We start from the raw sequence: 19,352 nt of genomic DNA on the forward strand, positions 1-19,352 counted from the left end.
TTCAAAATGCGTTCAGTGTTACTATGGCAGCCAGGACGCTATTAAAGTCCTGGTTGCCATAGTAGTAGTGGGGAGCGGGGGAGCAGTATACTTACCGCCAGTGCGGCTCCCGGGGCGCTCCAGAATGACGTCAGAGCGCCCCATGCGTATGGATCACGTCATCCATGCGCGTGGGGCTCCCTGACGTCACTCTGAAGCGCCCCGGGAGCCGCACGGATGGTAAATATACTGCTCCCCCCGCTCCCCACTACACTTTACCATGGCAAACAGGACTTTAGCGTCCTGGCAGCCATGGTAACCATTCAGAAAAAGCTAAACGTCGGATCCGGCAATGCGCCGAAACAACGTTTAGCTTAAGGCTGGCTCCGGATTAATGCCTTTCAATGGGCATTAATTTCGGATCCGGCTTTGCGGCACGTGTTCAGGATTTTTGGCCGGAGGTATTTTTGGAGGTATTTTTGGCGGTATTTTCTCTGGCCAAAAAACGTTCCGGTTCTGAACTGAAGACATCCTGATGCATCCTGAACGGATTTCTCTCCATTCAGAATCCATGGGGATAATCCTGATGCATCCTGAACGGATTTCTCTCCATTCAGAATGCATGGGGATAATCCTGATCAGGATTCTTCCGGCATAGAGCCCCGACGACGGAACTCTATGCCGGAAAAGAACAACGCAAGTGTGAAAGAGCCCTAATAGCAGCGGTCTCTGCTAGCGAGAAGACTATGGCAGGGAAGGAATGATGTCTTCCCGACAATCGCCTGTTAAATGCGGCCGTCTCATACAGCCTTTGTGTGTGCTTTGTAGCATCAAGGTCTAGTTTGTCCATCTGCTCGGTCTTTGTTTTGTCTGTGTCTGTCTGTGCATTTGTTCCATCGCTATACTTTTTCATAAATGGAAAGGCCTCTTCCTTTCCAAAATTCTCCAGTAATAAAACAGAAAATGAGGAAAGTTATCTGCTCCACACAGCTTTCAGCGAAGTCTTCTTGCCAACAAATACTGTACTTTAGATTTTACAGCACCTGTTCCACTGCGTTTTATGACTTGAAAGTGAGCCGTGGTGCTATTTAGTTGCCGCACAATGTACGGTATACGAGAGTCTGGATTACAGGAACGCTTTTAAGATGATCTCTTTTGTGTAACAGTGCAGGGAAGCAGAAACCAGAGTGGTTCCTTCAGAAAGATTCCGATGGGGACACAGCGTCTCTCATCAGCTGGCCCTCCAGGTACCAGAGCTTGTGGTTTTGTGGTTAATTCTTACATATTTTCATTCAATTGCTAATTTTTCCAAATTTTAACCAAATCCAAATGTAACAACATTCATCCCTTAACCACGGAACTGGAATGGCCTTGTGGCATCACATATGCACCTGTTTGTTTTCCTGCCACAGATTTATTGCACAACTAATTGGCTAGTGGATAAAAAAACTAAAAAAAAGTCTAATTTAATAGATACCATGATGGCTAATACAATTTGTAACCTTTTCATTTAAGTACATTAATTCGGCCTGAAATAGGGAATGCTGTGGGGGGTAAATATGCTTTTATGCTTTTGTATTAGATCGTCAATTTTTCAGGTGCTTTACTTCAGTTCTGCATATTTGGCGACCAGAATGTTGGTGCTTATGTCGCCTCCTATGAAGACGTAGATTTTTCTGGTGACCACAATTTACGTTTTTCTCCATACGATCAGCTCTTCGAGAAGACCATCTCATTATCCCTATATATTATGCATACTTCTTTGAGAAAGAGACCCCCACCCAGAAGGCCACTTTCCAATGTAATGTTTGGATGGTCCTCTCAGAGGTTTCACTGTATATTTCTTTTAGCTCTAGAAACAAACATCCTGCAGTCTTATGATGAGGTGAGGCACATCTTGACATTTACCCCTGTGCAACCTGCAAGTGAAAGGGAGGAAGGATCACGTGAAATCTCAAGGTCACGCAACTGGATTCATGCATGGGTGTTTGATGGCTCTAGGCCGACCACAGCTGGCCCCATCAGGGAATAAGATGGGCTTCATTGATGAAAGAATAGATGTTGGGTTGTTTTGACTGTTAACAAATCTGAAGCGTGTCAGCTGTGGGATTATTGGACAGGAAATTGAGGAATGTAAGGAAAGGTTAGGACTATGTTAATTTAGTGTACTGTCTTTTTTGGTTTTCGGTTGAAAACTTGAAGTGTTGTTAAAAGTTGTATTTTATCCCAGGTAACCAGTGCAGCTGGAAATATTGTTTGTATCTATATTATTTGGGTTGTTTTCTAAAGAGCATTATGAAAGTCTACAGAGTGCTTTAACTTTCGGAATTCTTTTATTTTATTTTTTTACACTATAGTGTTCACTTTTCACCTATGGGTTGTGATAGAACCCGTTCCTGTTCTGTAGCAAATGGTGTTCAATAGAGAATATGTCTCCTCATGAAGACGAAAACTGTCTATCCTGATTACTGTAGAACAGTCCTGCTTAGACTAGGTTTAGAAGTGCAGCAAAATTATAGTTTTCTGTTCTGGTATGGAAACAGAAAACGGGAATAATCAGATCCGGCAAATGCCCCACCGATGTCCCACAAATCCTATTGACTGTAATGGGGACAGTCTGTAGGACAAAATCAGCTGTATGGAAGTACCGTTTTAGGAGATATAGTTTTACAACCCACAGGTTTCAGGTCAGACCTGTGAGACAAAATTGCTTATCAAAGGTTTGTAGGCATTATGGCTCATGCACATAACCATGATTGGACCTGAGCACATTGCAATAGCCCTGCAACCAAATACAAACTGACTGTATCACATTAATTTATGCTACAGTCAGGTCAGGGGCCCTGCGGTCAGTCGGTCACGGGTGTGTGCATGAGCCCTTAAAGGGATCTTCTTACCAGGACAATTCCATTTCATATGCCCAAGAAAGAAGCTGCTAAGTATTAGTGGATCCTGTTCTTGTGTGCCCAACCGGTCTATGTATTTCATTGGTGACCATTCCCTAGTATGGCCTCTGAAAAGGATTGCAATATGGGTAAAATGACAGGTTTTTGTTTGTATATAATTCATAGCTTTTTTTAATATGTGATGTGGTTAACTGGCATATGTGATTTCCACTACTGTTTCTAAGTGAATACACTTCTGTGGAAAATGTTTTACAAATGACTAAAGGCCCGTTTACACTGGCAGAGCATTGGCCAGATAATCGCCAACAAGTGTTTGAGCAGTAGATTGTCGGGAAGGAAGCGTTCCTTCCCAGCAAATGCCTATCTTGCAGTGTAAAGGGGTCATTAGTGTCATCTAATTAATACTTTTTGTCATAACACTAATTCTGGCACGAGATCATCTAGAAGGGATAAGCAGTGAGTTTGCAATTGACATTTGGTAAAATGGTGGGGTTGTAAATCCATATTAAAACTTAAAAAACAAATGTAGTTCCTAAGTTTAGAATCTTTGCCCTTCTACATGACAAACTCTGCTCCTATGTCTTGTTGTTAAGAGGGACTTGGAAATGAAATGCAAAGTATATTTCTGAGATTGTCTCATCTGTCCTCAGTTTTTTTTTTTTTTGATTGTGCCTTTAAAGAACTTTACAACTTACTAGATTTGTGTTGCCCCTGCTTTTTTCTAGTTACTTCTCTTTAAACTTTTTCTTTGACTTGTGTCTTTTTGTTCTTGATGTAAATTCCTTACAGTATAATATAGTTGGTATTCTAATAACTTTTTTTTCTTAGAGTTAAAGTTAGAGAGAGACTTGTGCGAGATGAGAACATGCATGGGAATCCAAAATATGACACAGAGATCCCTACCCAAAAGATGCATCATGCTGCCCCGGTCTACTTTAAGCCCTTTCAGTCTGAGAACTCTGCATTTGATAGAGTCTATAAGCAGCCAACCCCAGGCCGTCAACCCATCCACGGTTATGTCCAACCAGCTAATCTTGCTCACACACCCAAGGTTGTTTCACATACAGAGTCTGACAGCGTCATGGTGTCTGCCTTTACTACCTCACTAAGAAATCCACGGGCAATCAAGGAGATGAATCCTGAGAAATCACATCAAATCCATCAAGATCTGACCAGTACAGTTGCACCCTACAAAACCGAGATTAGTAATGGTAAGCTTCATGACTCCTTTGAGGAAAGTCCAAGATTTATATCCTCCTATAACGACAAGCAAAAAAGTGATGAAGTAGCACCTCCTAAGGATACTCTTCCATACATGTCACAAAATGTTCTACCCCAGAACAAGCCAAACGACAACTTGGGAAAAGCCGAAGCCATTATGCATCTGCAGAGCGGAGCAACCCCCGATCCATTCAGACCACCAGGGCAACCCAAGGAAGTTTCAACGATGAAGCATAAAATGTTTGTGCGCTCACTGTCAGACTCTGGCACGCAAAAATCAGAAATTTTGCAAGTTAAAGTTTCAGATGTACAAAAAGAGATGGTATTTTTGGGCACTGAAGAAGATTCTCACATTGCTAATGGAGAAGCTGGACTGGTAAACACTAAGGTGTCTGTGGCCCAGCTTAGGACTGCATTTTTGGAGGCAACGAATTCAAGCAAAAAAGCAGACTCGTGGGTGATGTTCGCACATTTTTTTTTCCCCCCGTTAACCGTGTGTGACCCCTGCACGTCCTCAACTTACTGCACAATATATTGACTTGTTTGGTGACCAAAATAGAACACTCACACCTTGTCAGCACCAACCTACCTCTGTTTTGTAATGTTTTTGTCTGTCCTCTTGCATGGTTTTGATATTTGAAATGTTTGATGTGCTGTTTACTTTCATTCTTATCCTTCTTTCTCTCTCTCCCCCTCTTTTCTTTCCAATAACTTTCATCTTGGTTACAAAGTGAACCCAAGGCTGACATGCCAACATCAAGTGTTAATCTTGGTGCCACCCATGAGCGGGAAAGAGGCCCGCGAAGGCCAAGACTTTATATCTCTCCTGGGGACAATAGAAAGACTTCTGAGAGATTTAGAACCCAACCTGTAACTTCAGCTGAACGAAAAGAAACAGATAGGTAGGAGCTAGAGGCCACACATTCGAGGCCAGTGTTTGAATGGCATGACCATGTGTTTTAGGCAGCAGCCCAATAGATCACGCTTTATTTGTTTTGCTTGGCATCTTGAGCCTATGGCCGAAGTTTAAAAACCACTTTACTTGTTTTTGGACTTAGTTCTGTACTTTTATTTTATAATATGGAATCAGTGCTTTAGTTTTTTTTCTAGTTTGTAGCTTTATACAGAAGCATAAAAACCTTAAAATGCCTATTTTTGTTGCACTTTTGTGTTATTTTGTGAGCTTGCTGTGAAGTGAATTTATTCACATTTTGCATGAGTTTTACATTATCAGAACATCAGAGTTTAAAAGTCTGGTTAAAGATTGTGTTATCTTCCACAGGACAACATTTCAACCATCTCCACCAGAGCAGACAGCTGAAGGCAAGTATACTTCTTAAAACTGTGCGGTTATTGTTTTTTTATTTTGCTAGTTTTCATTTTTATAGGGTGGTATTGTTTTTTTATTTTTTTTATTTCAAAAGTGATTCCTATAAATGTCGTTAATGGCACGATAAATGTAGAAAATGCGCAAAAAAATCCAAGCAAATCTTTCAGTTAAAACTGATAATTACAAGTATGTAAAGACATCTTGTCTGTCCCAGGATGTTAGCCATTTACCACCACTTCCTCATAATTCTGTGCCTGACTGTAAGACAACTGGCTGCAGCAGTAACCTACCCTTCTGTTCTGTCTGAAGTAGATCAATATGTCCCACCACTGGACTAGACCCTGCCCATTTCCATGGTGGACATGGAACAGATCAGTAAGAGAACATGCTGCAGCCTTGCAACCAGTTGTGATAACCTCTTTAACCTAGAAATGAATTTATCTGACCCCTGAAATGCCCGGGCCCCTCACATAAAATGTACTTACCTTACCCATATGCCCAGGCACCTCACATAGAATGTACTTACCTCACCCATATGCCCAGGCACCTCACATAGAATGTACTTACCTTACCCATATGCCCAGGCACCTCACATAGAATGTACTTACCTTACCCATATGCCCAGGCACCTCACATAGAATGTACTTACCTCACCCATATGCCCAGGCACCTCACATAGAATGTACTTACCTCACCCATATGCCCAGGCACCTCACATAGAATGTACTTACCTCACCCATATGCCCAGGCACCTCACATAGAATGTACTTGCCTCACTCCCCGGCACGCGCATTAGAAATTTGCTTCAATATTTTTTTTATTTAAGTTACTCTTTAAATCATAGCCTTTTTGCTCAATTATATTTGCAGTCCCTCTGTTCCTGTTAAAATTTTATATTTCAACACCACTTGCGTTCCATCCTATGGCACATCAAGTTCCTACATGGAGGGGTCATTAATAAGGTCTTAATAAGGCACTGCACTGGATTTGCCAAATGCGCCAGCCTCTACATAACTTTGCTCGTTCACCACTGCTTCTAAATCTATTCCTGTTGGGATAGACTTAGACCATTTTCTACGCCTAAAACAGCCGTAGAAAATGATGGATGAGATGGGCCTGCCGGCCCCTTCCAACGCCCACTTGTGTAGACCTGGCGTGAGCGGGGAAACGTCGCAGATTGCGGTGCAAAGAACCTTTTGCGCAGCAATCTGCACCAAAAATATGCCTAATGTAGACTTATTTCGGTTAATGACTACTGTTTACTAATTCATTGAATTTGGTTCCTTGAATTTCTTTCCCCTCACAGAAGAAGCAAAGGTGGATGAAAGGGCAAAACTTAGTGTCGCTGCAAAGAGGCTTTTGTTTAGGGTAAGTAAAATGCTACCCATTGATATGGCCTTCTACACAAACAGAATTTGGCTGTCCATCTTTATTCTGAAGACCGTATTACCGGCTGAATCATTTTTGGGCAGTATTCCAATATAGAAGAGAAGTTAATTATTGCTTCCCACGACTTAATAGTTTCATTCATCTACCAGTGATTGCTTTAATAGTAGACCTTGTTTTTTCTATCCAGGTACAGTTTAACTCGCATTAAGCCTCTTACGTATTTGATTGCTTTGATTGCTGCTATTGAATATTTTTTTCTTTGTCATCTCTAATTTTTATGCCTGGCTGCTCTCCATTTAACAATGATCGACACAAAAACTTAGTATACTGTATTTCCCGCACCATAAGACGCACCTAGGTTTTAGAGGAGGAAAATAAGAAAAAAACATCGTTTTTACTAGACCTCAGATCAGACCCCCCAAATGAGACCCCTAATTTTGATCAGACCTCAGATCAGAACCCTAAATCAGACCCCCATTGCTAATCAGATCTTTATCCAATCTCTGATCAGACCCCTGTTTTTCATCAGACTTCAGATCAAACCCCCATTCCTCATCAAACCTCAGATCAGATGCCCAAATTAGCCCCCCATTGCTTGTCAGACCTTGGATCAGACCCGGATCAGACTTTCGATCAGACATAAATAAATTAACTTGCCTCTCCTTCTATGGACAGCGTAGCCACTAGCATATCCAGCACGCCCTTCCTGCACTCCATTGTCTTCTGCCGACGCTTCGCTGCAATATGATCTGATGTGTGGGGGAGAGTCTTATGGTGTAAGAAATACAGTATATTGCTGTCAGCCATGGAGCCAGACAATGTGAAACATAAAGCTTCATGCACATATGACTGTATTATTTATCCTTTTTTTTTTTTTATCCAATTTTTTTTTTTGCCGGTAGCACACTAACCTATTCTGTTTTTCTATTCCGCTAATTTCTGGTCCGTTTTATGGACAGGAATATCTTTCTATTGATCGAAGTAAGAAAAAAGCAAATGCACGAAGAAGACATCCCTGTTTTATGGATCTGTTTGTGGACCGAAATACGGACACTGCTGCGTGCATGAGGCCTTAAGGCTGTATTACACCTGACGATTTTTCGGCAGATGATAGCTAACGAGCATTCATATCTAATACTGCTGCCGATTGCCTGAGGAATGAGCAAACACTTGTTAATCTGTCCACTAGACAGCATGGGAACAAGCAATGGAATAATGATCGCTCCTTCCCATGCTGCGGAGGAGATTGCTGCGTGTAATAGTAGTGTTCTTCCGCTAGTGAACAGGCGATTGCCAAGAGGGAACACCTCCCTCCTGACAATCGCTTGCTCAGTCGGCCTGTGTAATACAGGCTTTAGGGTGAAGATAAAGGACAATAAAGCTCACTTAGATTCGCAAGCTCTTATTACTGTAGTTGAAAAGAATCGTAAAAAAAAAAAAAAACTTTCTTTCTTGAAATAGTGCCACTTGTATCCAAAGGTCATGCCTGGTACTACAGTTAAGTTATATCCACTTGGATGGCGATGAGCAGCAGTACATGGACTAGAATGGTGTTGTGGACCCTCTTTTCTAAGGGAACCTGCACTAACCACAGGCAGCAGGAAATACTGACTGTCTCTTTCCAAAGACATACTACTAAAATATTAGGCGCCTTTAAAGATTAGAAGACGCCTACTGATAAGTAAAGGCATGACATGTGGTATAATGATAAATAAATAAATCGTAATAGGACGGTGACTATACAGATGGCAAATGCTCATCAGACACACATGTAAAAAGTATAGGGTTACCAACCAAAAGCCCAGGAAGAACACACAACGAAGAATATGTCTGACCCTCCCAAAATGTAAAGGATAATATACTGTATAGGAAATAATACACAGTGCCTCAGAAATTAGACTGGGAATTCTAAGCCTGATTCATAGGCTCACAATCTGTGGTAGGGGAGAGGTGCAGGAGTGGAGCCACTCGGTGGACACTTTCCCCATGCCCAGCTTTGTAATGAGGGAGCCAGTGGTTAGGGCAGCACGAATGGTTCCCTTTAATCCGCTCTGTTACAATTGGAAGTTTTTAAATGGTTTTTATTTTCTCCTTTGCCTATTATATTGCCAAAGGGCTCCATTGTTATTTTTGGCATTGCTGCTAGCAAAATGCAACTTGTTTCCTGCCAACAGTATCTCAAGACACTTTTAATCCTGGCTTTGTGTGTTCCTTGATATCACAGTCATGTACTTACAAGAAACATGTTTTATCCCTTTTTACCAGTCGTATATTTTGTTGTGCCAACATTTCCTACGCTAATGCGTGGAATATATTCCGACGAATGCCCTCGGACCTGTCCTTCTGCCAGTATTTGCATGTATAATTACTGAAGTAAACTGACCTGTAGGCTGAGCAGTAATTAATCTTGGTGAAATCTGTTGCGTTTCAGGAACTGGAAAAAACTGCGGACCCAAAAGCCCCCAGGCCACGTTCTAAAAATGCGGCCGTGGAGAGGAGGCTCCGGCGCATGCAGGACCGGTCGCACACTCAGCCCGTCACCACCGAAGAAGTAGTGATTGCTGTGACGTAAGTGCTGGCGCGGCCCTTGCTTGTTGTAGTGAAGGGGGCTGGGCTGTGTTCCCAGTTTATTAGCTGGGAAGGGGGGGGGGATTAAGTACTTGTAGCTTAGGGACCGGGGCACTTTACAGCACGTCTGCCAATATGATGGATACTGAGCGAGATGCACTGTGTTTCCAAAGGGAATTGAGACATGAATCATTTGAACTGCACTGTGTTAGGCTTTTCCAGGAAAAAATAGGTCATAATTTCATCCCTCTAGCACCGAGTAGAGTGTGCGCTGCGTGTCCTGAAATGTGAGCTGGTGATACTTTAGCTACATAGCAATTAACGAATAAAGATGACGTGAAGCTGGAACAATGATGCTTTCCTGGTTACAATGAGAATTGTAGCCATTCGGTTATTTGTGCAAAGTCAGGGGCTTTTCTATGGGGCGCAGAGGTAGCGGGTGCACCTAGGCTCCTAAGGCCTCAATTACTCATAAGACAGGAATATATTGACAAGCACATCGTAGGGTGGGGGGGGTCAGGTTCAGTGGAGACAGACATTTTGGGAACATACCCGCATGCTATGCAAAATAATGCACCCCCTTACCTTGCAGTTGACTTCTTCTACTTGGCTGCTTTCTCCTCTGCATCCGCAATCCATGGCCGTATGCTGTATGTAATTATATTTCTCATATGAGGTTATCTGATAAAATTGATGACCGATCCTCCAGAATAGGTAATAAATATCAGATCGATGGGGGTCCAACTTCCGGGACCCCTGCCAATCAGCTGTTACAATAGGCTGGCGCTCCGTCAGTGCCCCTCTTCCTAGGCTATGTGACGTCCCGTATATCGGTCACATGGCTTAGTTTCAGCTCAGCCCCATTGAAGTGAATGGGGCTGTGCAGCAATACCAACCAGGACCACTGTGCTTGGAGAGCTGCCAGGATCCGGCTGCGCTCACCAGACGACTTGGGAGCACGGTAGCTCCCTGGAAAAGCTGATTGGCAAGGGTGCCGGCACTCGGACCTCCGCCAATGTGATAATAATTAACTATCCTAAGGATAGGTCATCGTTAGCCATTCCTGATAGCCTTTTAGGGGTTATTTGGACACCTTTTTTGAGGGCAATTTCTTTACGATTTCATTTTATTCATTTTGGGTTACACTTTGTTTGAGGGCTCATGCACACAAATGTATTTTATGTGCCTGTCTGCAAAAAAAAATGTGAAATGAAGGTGTGCCTTCCATATCCGTATGTCCCCAAGTCCGTTCCTGCAAAAAAATAGAACATGTCCTATACTTGTCCTTTTTGCAGACAAGGACAGACATTGTTACAATGGATCAGCAAAAAAAAGAAATGGATGCAACACGGATGTGTTTTTTTGTTTTTTTGGGCATCAAAATAAATATGGTCGTGTTTACAGAGTCCTGTGATGTTGCTGTTGAGACAGCTCATGTGTAGTCCTCATATCTGAACTCCTGATAGCTCATAAACATACATTTAAGTTCTGTTTTTATATAACTAAAAATAAGCATTTCTTGGGGTCAATAATACAGTTTGTAGAGAATTAGGGCTCATTTTACTCACCATGTACAACCCTACCAGGCATTATTACCGGTTTAATAGGGTTGATCAAGGTAGCTGATGTTCTTCGGGATTTACATATTGATGACCTACTCTCAGGATGGGTCATTTAATATGAGATCGGTGAGGGTCTGATTCCCAGGACCCCCTGCCGATCAGCTGTACGAAGAGACCACGACGCTCTATGTAGTGCTTAGGCCTCTTCCTAGGCCATGTGACGTTTCGTTCATCAGTGACATGGCCTATGTGCAGCTAAGCCTATTCAAGGGAATACCAAGCACGGCTGCTATACTGTAAGCTGTGAGGAGGCTGCAGCACTCACTGGAGCACCACGGCCTCCTCAAGCAGACGATCGGCAGGAGTCCCGGGAGCCGGAAGCCCACCAATCTCATATTATTCTGAGGATAGGTCATCAGTGTGTAATTCCCGGAGAACCCCTTTAAGCTTGCAGGTCAGTCTTTATAGAGGGATCAGGAACCTTCAGCACCCCAGCTGTTGTGAAACTACAATTCCCAGCATGCCCCATTAATTTTTGAGCGTTCTGAGAAGCGTAGAGGAAGTGTGCATGCTGGGAGTTGTAGTTTCACAACAGCTGCAGTGCCGAAGGTTTTCTACCCCTGGACTATACTATGGCCATCAACGGAGTTGACATACTAAGTACGTAAATAAGAGCTTGACACATCATCTGTCTGCTTGTGCATTAATGGATATACACTCTCATATATACACTCCATTAGGCAGATTTAAAGACATACAGTAAAAGCTTCAGTTCTCTGTTTCGTGTAATATCATGCCTTTCGATTTCTATAGGACTCTGCTGCTTATCTTTGGTTTACCTTTGTGTAATGTACTATTTGGGGGGCTCTTCATATGTTCATTCAGTTTTCTCTCGCCAGCACAGCTATTAATATTACATGCTACTTTTTTTTTCCTTTTGCATTTTACCTTTTTTTTCCCCCCTTTTCCTCTTGGCTCATTTGCAATTCTTCTGTTTTTCCTTTTTGCAATGTTAAAGCAAGCCTAGCCCTGCCGCACACACAGTGACCACACACACTGTAACCCCAAGAGTCCCTAGTCCCACTGTAACTAAGAGTTGTGTGCATCGTATCAGGTACTAGGGGGGACGTGTCTTGCATGCCAAACAGAACGGCGGTCAAATGTGGCAGATGCCCCATTAATTATTAACCTTGGTTTTTAACACCAACTGTTGCAGTTACACTGACTCCATAACGGTGTGCACGGTGTGGACGCATGACTTCTAATATGGCAGAAAACTACGCTCATTAAAATGTATTCCTTCTGTGTTTCCATTTGGAAAACGACGTCTGTATTTCTACTGCATAAAAATGAATCTGCTGTCGTCGGTTGTAATGATGAAGGTTGTTTGCAGGATAACAAAATGCTTGTCGTTTTCCAGTCTGTTAAAAATGTTATTTTGCACCAATTGTTTGCAGCTGATCACATCTGTTTTAGGGTGCATTCACAAGGCCGTATTTTCGGTCAGGGACCGATCACCACCTCTTCCGGATCGCACACGGACCTATTCATTTCTATGTGGCTGCAAAAAGTGCGGACAAGAATAGGCATTTTTTTGAATTGGGACAGTGAACAGCGTTTCATGCACACGGACCACATCCGTATTTTGCAGATCTGATATGGTCGCGTAAATGCACCCTTATCCAGTTCCCCATTGATTTTTACATAATTAAAAGTGGTCTAAAATGGATGGCTGACGGAAAACCGCTGACTGCTAATATGTAGCTATATTAGATTTTTCATCAGTTACAGTATCCGGCATAGTCTGGCATCTGACACTGGCTGACCTGTTACATGTGCACTTGACAGCTGAAAGCATCTTTGTTGGTCCCATGTTTATATGTGCAAATAAATGCAAATGAGCCTCTAGGAGCAACGGGGGCATTGCCGTTACACCTAGAGGCTCTGCTCTCTCTGCAACTTCCATTGCCACTCCCTCTGCTCTTTGATTGGCAGGGCCAGGCAGTGAAAACGTCAGAATAGGGGGCTGCAGTTGCAGAGAGAGCAGAGCCTCTAGGTGTAACGGCTCCATTGCTCCTAGAGGCTCATTTGCATTTATTAATACTTCATTTTTCTCAGTAATGTGGGCACATATGAACATGGGACCAACACAGATGCCTTCAGCTGCCAAGTGCACATGTAACAGGTCAGCCAGTGTCATGGGGACAAATCTGCTGACAGATGGCCCTTTAAGGACATGATCACAAGAATACACATTTACTAACATTATTACGCTGTAGTAGGGTGGCTGAGGCTCTGCAGTGGATTTTGTCAAAGGGGAGGGAAAATACTACGGGTGTACTCTATGGGTTGTCCCATTTTAGACAGCTGAGTCTTCTACTCTAGTGGGCGGTGATCCTTGCTGAAGTTAAGTGGGTTCTCTGTAATAAAAAATTTAAATATTACTTTATTATAAATCTATTCCCAAATACCTTTCATTAGTTCTAATGGCTCATTCTATCCAGGAGGCAATCATTAGGAGAAATAAAATGGCCACCGTCCTATTAGTACACACACAACCTGTCCTAATGACACAGCCGGATAAGTTACTTCACAATACTGAGCTGAAGAGGGGGACTTAAACACGCGACCGCTTTGATAGTTTCTCCGCTAGACTGCAATGAGTTACCATTGCGGCCTAGGGGAGATTTACTGTGCTCCTTTGGAGTCCTGTTACAGACTGCGCTCCATAAAACCAATGCTGTGGCAGGTCTCAGATCCTTCAGAGGGCCTGAAACTGCCATGGCAAACGAATGGCTCCCTCAATCCATGTGCGGGGGAGCTCTTTGACCCTGGGGAGTGCAGCTTTTCCGGGGTTTCAGCGCTCAGATGTCATGACTGGAATTCATCGTGGCATCTGAGAAGTTAAATGTCAATCATTGATTCCGACCATAGACCTTTCTTCTGAGTGTACTGTGTAAAACAACATGGACCCGGCGACTACAGCGCCCGCTCAGTTTCTCAAACGCCATCCTTAACAGGTTTTTGCACGATTTATATGAGCCTTTCATGTGCTGGAGATTTGGATAAAATATACAATCCCATTCACATACCATAGCTGCAGTACAGTGATGCAGCCTTCCATAGACAAGTTTTTTTTGCCATATTTTACTAGAGATCAGTCTAATTGACATAAATCCAAAACTAAAGCAAGAAACAACCTCCTGGAAACAAATACATACGTTTTTTCAATATTTCATAACTCCCAGACCATGTCATGCTTACCTTGGTTGACATCTTATAATCCATAAAGTGGATAGATATAGGTCTCTGCAGCATCTCGCCCATTTGTGAAAAAGCTGGATGTTCCTCTAGTGATATGCGATCAATTCTTATGATGGCAAATGCATCTTTAAAGAAGCACTCCCACAAAAAATGTTGTTCTCTAACCTGTTAGAAAGATACATGATGTAAACTGTAGTGAATGTAATCTTCTTACCAGTGACTGTATTTGGTACCTTGGAACCGAAGTACAAATTAATTTAAGAAGTTATTACCCGATGTTTTGCGAGACTTCGCGAAGCAATAACTTCGGCTCATCTGAGCCAATACAGTCTAATACTATATGGAGCTCCTGCTCCGTACAGTAGAACAGTTTTATGCAAATCGACTTCGGATGTTTAATCCGAAGTGAAATCACTCATCCCTAGTTATAACCTCTCTTCTGATTCTCAGCTGTGTCATGTGACTGACACTCTCTTATCTCCAACTGACACAGGACAGGTCAGTTACTTCTCTATTGATCCCATATGGCCTCATGCACACAAACTTATTTGTGGCAGGTTGGATGCGGACCCATTCACTTGAGTGGTTCCAGTTTGTCTGTTCTGTGGCATCCGCACAAATATAGAACATGTCCTATTCTTGTTTGCATTATGGACAAGGATAGGAATGTTCTATTTTGGGCCGAACATTCTGAGGAACGGACACTGACAGTATCCGTTTCTTGTGGATCGATCATTTGGGGACCGCAAAAACAGCTACGGCCGTATGCATGAGCCCTAAGACTGACATTGAGGCTCCTATAGGAATACATAGAGAAACTGACTTCCTGTCCACTCATCCGTGTTATTTGAAAAGACCGAGTGTTGGTCACATGACACAGATGAGGATCAGAAGGGAGGGCATAGCTCAAAAATACAGTCACTAGTAAGAAGATTACCTTCACTACAGTTTATATTGTGTACCTCTCCAACAGGTCAGAATAAAAACTTTTGTGGGACTGCTTCTTTAAGTTTAGGGCAAAAGTGAACAGTCTTGAGATAGTCCATATATGTGACTTTGCTGAATACTACTTTAGCAAGCCTTAAATATATTATTTTTGTATAAATCAGACATGCAAACCAACGTTAAATGGTATGTAACTGTTAACAAATGTAAGCCCAGCTTTGCTTGCGTCAGAATGTGTACACACTTATGACCTTTTTAAAGCTTTATGTGATTGGTTCAGCATGTCTCGTGTCTTGGAGCATGTGGTTTTATGATGGTGGTGGACAGCTGTCTTTGTAGACATGTTATTTATGTGCCTTCTCTCCTATGGCCTATTTTAGTTTACAGGCATCCGCGCATCACAAAGCTGCTTCCAAGGCAGAACCAGAAATTGCAAAGGAAACCAAGGCAGAACCTAGTAGCCCCGAGGAACCAGATTCTTCTTCTCTGTCCTTGGCTGAAAAGATGGCCTTATTCAATAAACTCTCCCAACCGGTCAGCAGAGAGAAATCGACTCGGAGCAGGATGGATGTCCGACTGAGGAGGATGAACGCCCGCTATCAGACTCAGCCGGTTACTCTGGTTGAAGTTGAACAGGTATCTCCCCCTTTATTTATAGCACTGTAGACCTTCTCCTATGTATATATATTTATTGCCTACTTCTTTGTGGCCTCTGTAGCAGACAGCAAATCCTGGGAAAGGAACTGTCTTACAGAGATGGATGTTGCCACATAGACATTTGTGCCACTGACAAGACTGGCAACCTCTGAATCAACCAATCTGTTCACATGGTCATAAACAGTATGAACACTAGTAAAACATAAGAGGACGTCCATTGAATGAAGTTAGAGGTCATCTCAGATACTCTTAGGAGCACATTTATTAAGACCGGTGTTACAGGGTTATGTAGAGTCACCGATATACAGGCCTTGAGACATAACTTGGATAATAAGTAATTATTATAGACGTGGAAGAACACACTTTGACAAGAATGTTACAAAACTTGACCACCGTGCAATGTTTTGGGGGATGTTGAAAAGGCACATGCTGGTGGTCACCTCCTTGGAATATTGACTATAAATGGAAGATAACCTTTCCAGATCTGGTGACAGTTAGGTAGTTTTCTCTACTAATTGGGCAGCTATTCCAGCATTCCAACTAATAAAAGTGACAGTGATTGTGAAAAGAAATATGAAGTAAAGCTTTTTCTACTGAATACAGTGTTATGACCAGGAAATGAAATTGCAGGTCTATAAGGTCCAACTATTGTAAGAAGTACAATACCATTCCCTCAAGATAGCAGTTTATTTATTTTATGCACTTATATAGCGCTACTATATTCCGCAGCGCTTTACAGACATTAGCATCACACTGTCCCCAATGGGGCTCACAATCTAAGTTCCCTATCAGTATATCTTTGGAGTGTGGGAGGAAAACGGAGGAAACCCACGCAAACACGGGGAGAACATACAAACTCCATGCAGATGTTGCCCTTGGTCGTATTCGAACCTAGGACCCCAGCTGCTGCAAAGCACCAGTGCTAACCAGATATCTTATTTGTCACCCTAGTGTAGACAAGGATAGTCCCTCAGTGGCAAGGATTAGTATCCTTGAATATGTTACAGATTTCATATTAATATGGACATCTGTTATGTAGAATCGTTAAATCTTTAAGGATACAGCACCTTTTTAAAATATGGCCTCTAAGACAATCAGCTGATCATCCCTCGTCCTCCTCCCCACATCCCCAGCAAACAGCGAATTTTGCTAATTGAAGTCAACCAGGCATTTACCCTGAAGAGGCCATTTCAGGGAAAATAAAGTATTCTGTAATGACCATTCAGATCAGTGGTTGTCCTTGAAATAGAAGGATATCTTGAGTCCTATGGAACAGGGGCGGCTTGTATAGTTTTGGGTCATATGGCGTCCAGAGAAGGGGATCCACTTCTATGCACTAGTATGGCATCTGGGCTTGGACTGTCTTCTTGCAACAACCCTTTTTAAATTCTAAATATGCATAGTTTCAAAAATAGACAACTGGAATAATTTTCGGGACTATAATACAATACTAGTACTGTATCCTCGTGACTAGGAAACCATATGCAGTGGTCCCTCAAGGTATGATATCAATTGGTTCCTGGACAACCATTGTATATTGAAACCATTAAAACTAGAGTCCATATCTCTATGAAAAACTAATAATTGGTTCCAAAGACCCAAAATATCACCCTAGCATAAGAGAAAATGAAGATTTAAGAAAAATAAGCAGATAACTAAGATTGATAAAGCAAGTTCTTGCATGTAACAGATAGGGATAGGTGATGGAAGCTGTAAATCACCTTCTATGATGAGGACAGGAGCTTCTTCAGGGACCTGTATAGCACTCATTGTACCAGCCACACTTATCTATCTGGTGCCAGAAGGAGCAGCTCATCCTGGACAGGGGGCAGTACAGGACATGTAGTACTGCTGAGGAGCTACTAGACAACCAATATAGATGTTTTACCAGAGAAATGGCCAAATTGATTCTTTGGATCGGACTCTGAGGCATTGTATTTTGTTTAGTTTCAACTTATGATGGTCCAGGAAATGTTGAAAATCCATTGTATGTTGATAATATGTATCCTAAGGCCCTTGTATGTTTAGGGACTTCTTTACATACATTGAGCTATGTAGATGTACAGTTGTGTTCAAAATAATAGCAGTCAGACATCACTAACCTAATCAATTACTGTTTTTGGTAGAAATGATATTTCTACATGGCAAATAATGTACTAGCAGGTGTAGTAGAGTAATAGAAACCCAACAGTCATGACATGCATGCTGCTGATTCTCAGTAATTGAATCAGTAATTGCAAGGGGCATGTTCAATATAATAGCAGTGTGGAGTTCAATTAGTGAAGTCATTCATTCTTTGAAAAACAGTTGGCAATTATTGCCCTTATTTAAGGAAGGAAGGCAGCAAATGTTGTACATGCTGGTTACAGTGCATTTCTCTCAGAAATTCTGAGGCAAATGGGTTGTTCCAGACATTGTTCAGAAGAACAGCGTACCTTGATTAAAACGTTGATTTTGGAGAGGGGGAAAACATATAAAGAAGTGCAGAAAATAATAGGCTGCTCAGCTAAAATGATCGCAGATGCTTTAAAATGGCAACCAAAACCTGAAAGACGTGGAAGAAAGTGAAAAACTACCATTCGAATGGATAGAAGAATAGCCAAAATGGCAAGGACTTGGCCAACAATCGGCTCCAGGAAGATCAAAGAAGGTCTAAAGTTACCTGTGAGTACTGTTACAATTAGAAGACACCTATGTAAAGCCAAGCTATCTGCAAGAAGCACCTGCAAAGTCCCACTGTTGAAAAAAAGACCTGCTGAAGAGTTTACAATTTGCCTAAAAGCACATTGACTGGCCTAAAGAGACATTTTTGTGGACTGATGAAAGTAAGATTGTTCTTTTTGGGTCTAGTGGCCGGAGACAGTTTGTCAGACGACCATCAAACACTGAATTAAAGCCACAGTACACTGTGAAGACAGTGAAGCATGGTGGCGCAAGCATCATGATATGGGGATGCTTCTCATACTACGGTGTTGGGCCTATTTATCACATACCAGGGATCATGGATCAGTTTGAATACATCAGAATACTAGAAGAGGACATGCTGCCTTATGCTGTAGAGGAAATGCCCTTGAAATGGGTGTTCCAACAAGACAACAACCCCAAACACACCAGTAAACGTGCAACATCTTGGTTCCAGACCAATAAAATTGACGTTATGGAGTGGTCAGCCCAATCCCCGGATCTTAATCCAATAGAAAACTTGTCGGGTGACATCAAAAATGCAGTTTCTGAGGCAAAACCAAGAAATAAAGAACTGTGGAATGTAGCCCAATCATCCTGGGCTGGAATACCTGTTCACAGGGGCCAGAAGGTGGTGACTCCATGCAACACAGATGTACAGCAGTTCTCAGAAACAGGGGTTATACAACTAAATATTAGTTATTTAAAGGAAAGCAAAATCATCAAACATTTTTCAGTTTATATAGTGAATGTTTGAGTTTGTAAAGAATACAAACACTGCTATTTTTTTGAAAAGCCTAATATTCACTTTTCTTCCATCTTTTTTTTTTTTTTTTGGAGGACCAACAC

The 19,352-nt window shown here is 42.1% G+C and overlaps 1 protein-coding gene across 17 annotated transcripts in view; it reads left to right on the forward strand.

The window, feature by feature from the left end:
- The window catches only part of SVIL (supervillin), a 193,317-nt gene that overhangs the window by 115,668 nt on the left and 58,297 nt on the right, over positions 1-19,352 (forward strand). For 11 of the 17 annotated variants that reach the window (XM_044294219.1, XM_044294221.1, XM_044294209.1 and 8 more), the window contains exons 7-14: positions 1,146-1,226; positions 3,714-4,559; positions 4,838-5,008; positions 5,389-5,429; positions 6,743-6,804; positions 9,257-9,393; positions 11,974-12,069; positions 15,545-15,800. In XM_044294219.1, the coding sequence (XP_044150154.1) occupies positions 1,146-1,226; positions 3,714-4,559; positions 4,838-5,008; positions 5,389-5,429; positions 6,743-6,804; positions 9,257-9,393; positions 11,974-12,069; positions 15,545-15,800 (1,690 nt within the window). The remainder of the gene's footprint in view (positions 1-1,145; positions 1,227-3,713; positions 4,560-4,837; positions 5,009-5,388; positions 5,430-6,742; positions 6,805-9,256; positions 9,394-11,973; positions 12,070-15,544; positions 15,801-19,352) is intronic. The other 6 variants (XM_044294225.1, XM_044294226.1, XM_044294213.1 and 3 more) reach the window with 5 other exon arrangements.

Source organism: Bufo gargarizans, chromosome 5 (assembly GCF_014858855.1).
Source record: "Bufo gargarizans isolate SCDJY-AF-19 chromosome 5, ASM1485885v1, whole genome shotgun sequence".
Classification (NCBI taxonomy): Eukaryota; Metazoa; Chordata; class Amphibia; order Anura; family Bufonidae; genus Bufo; species Bufo gargarizans.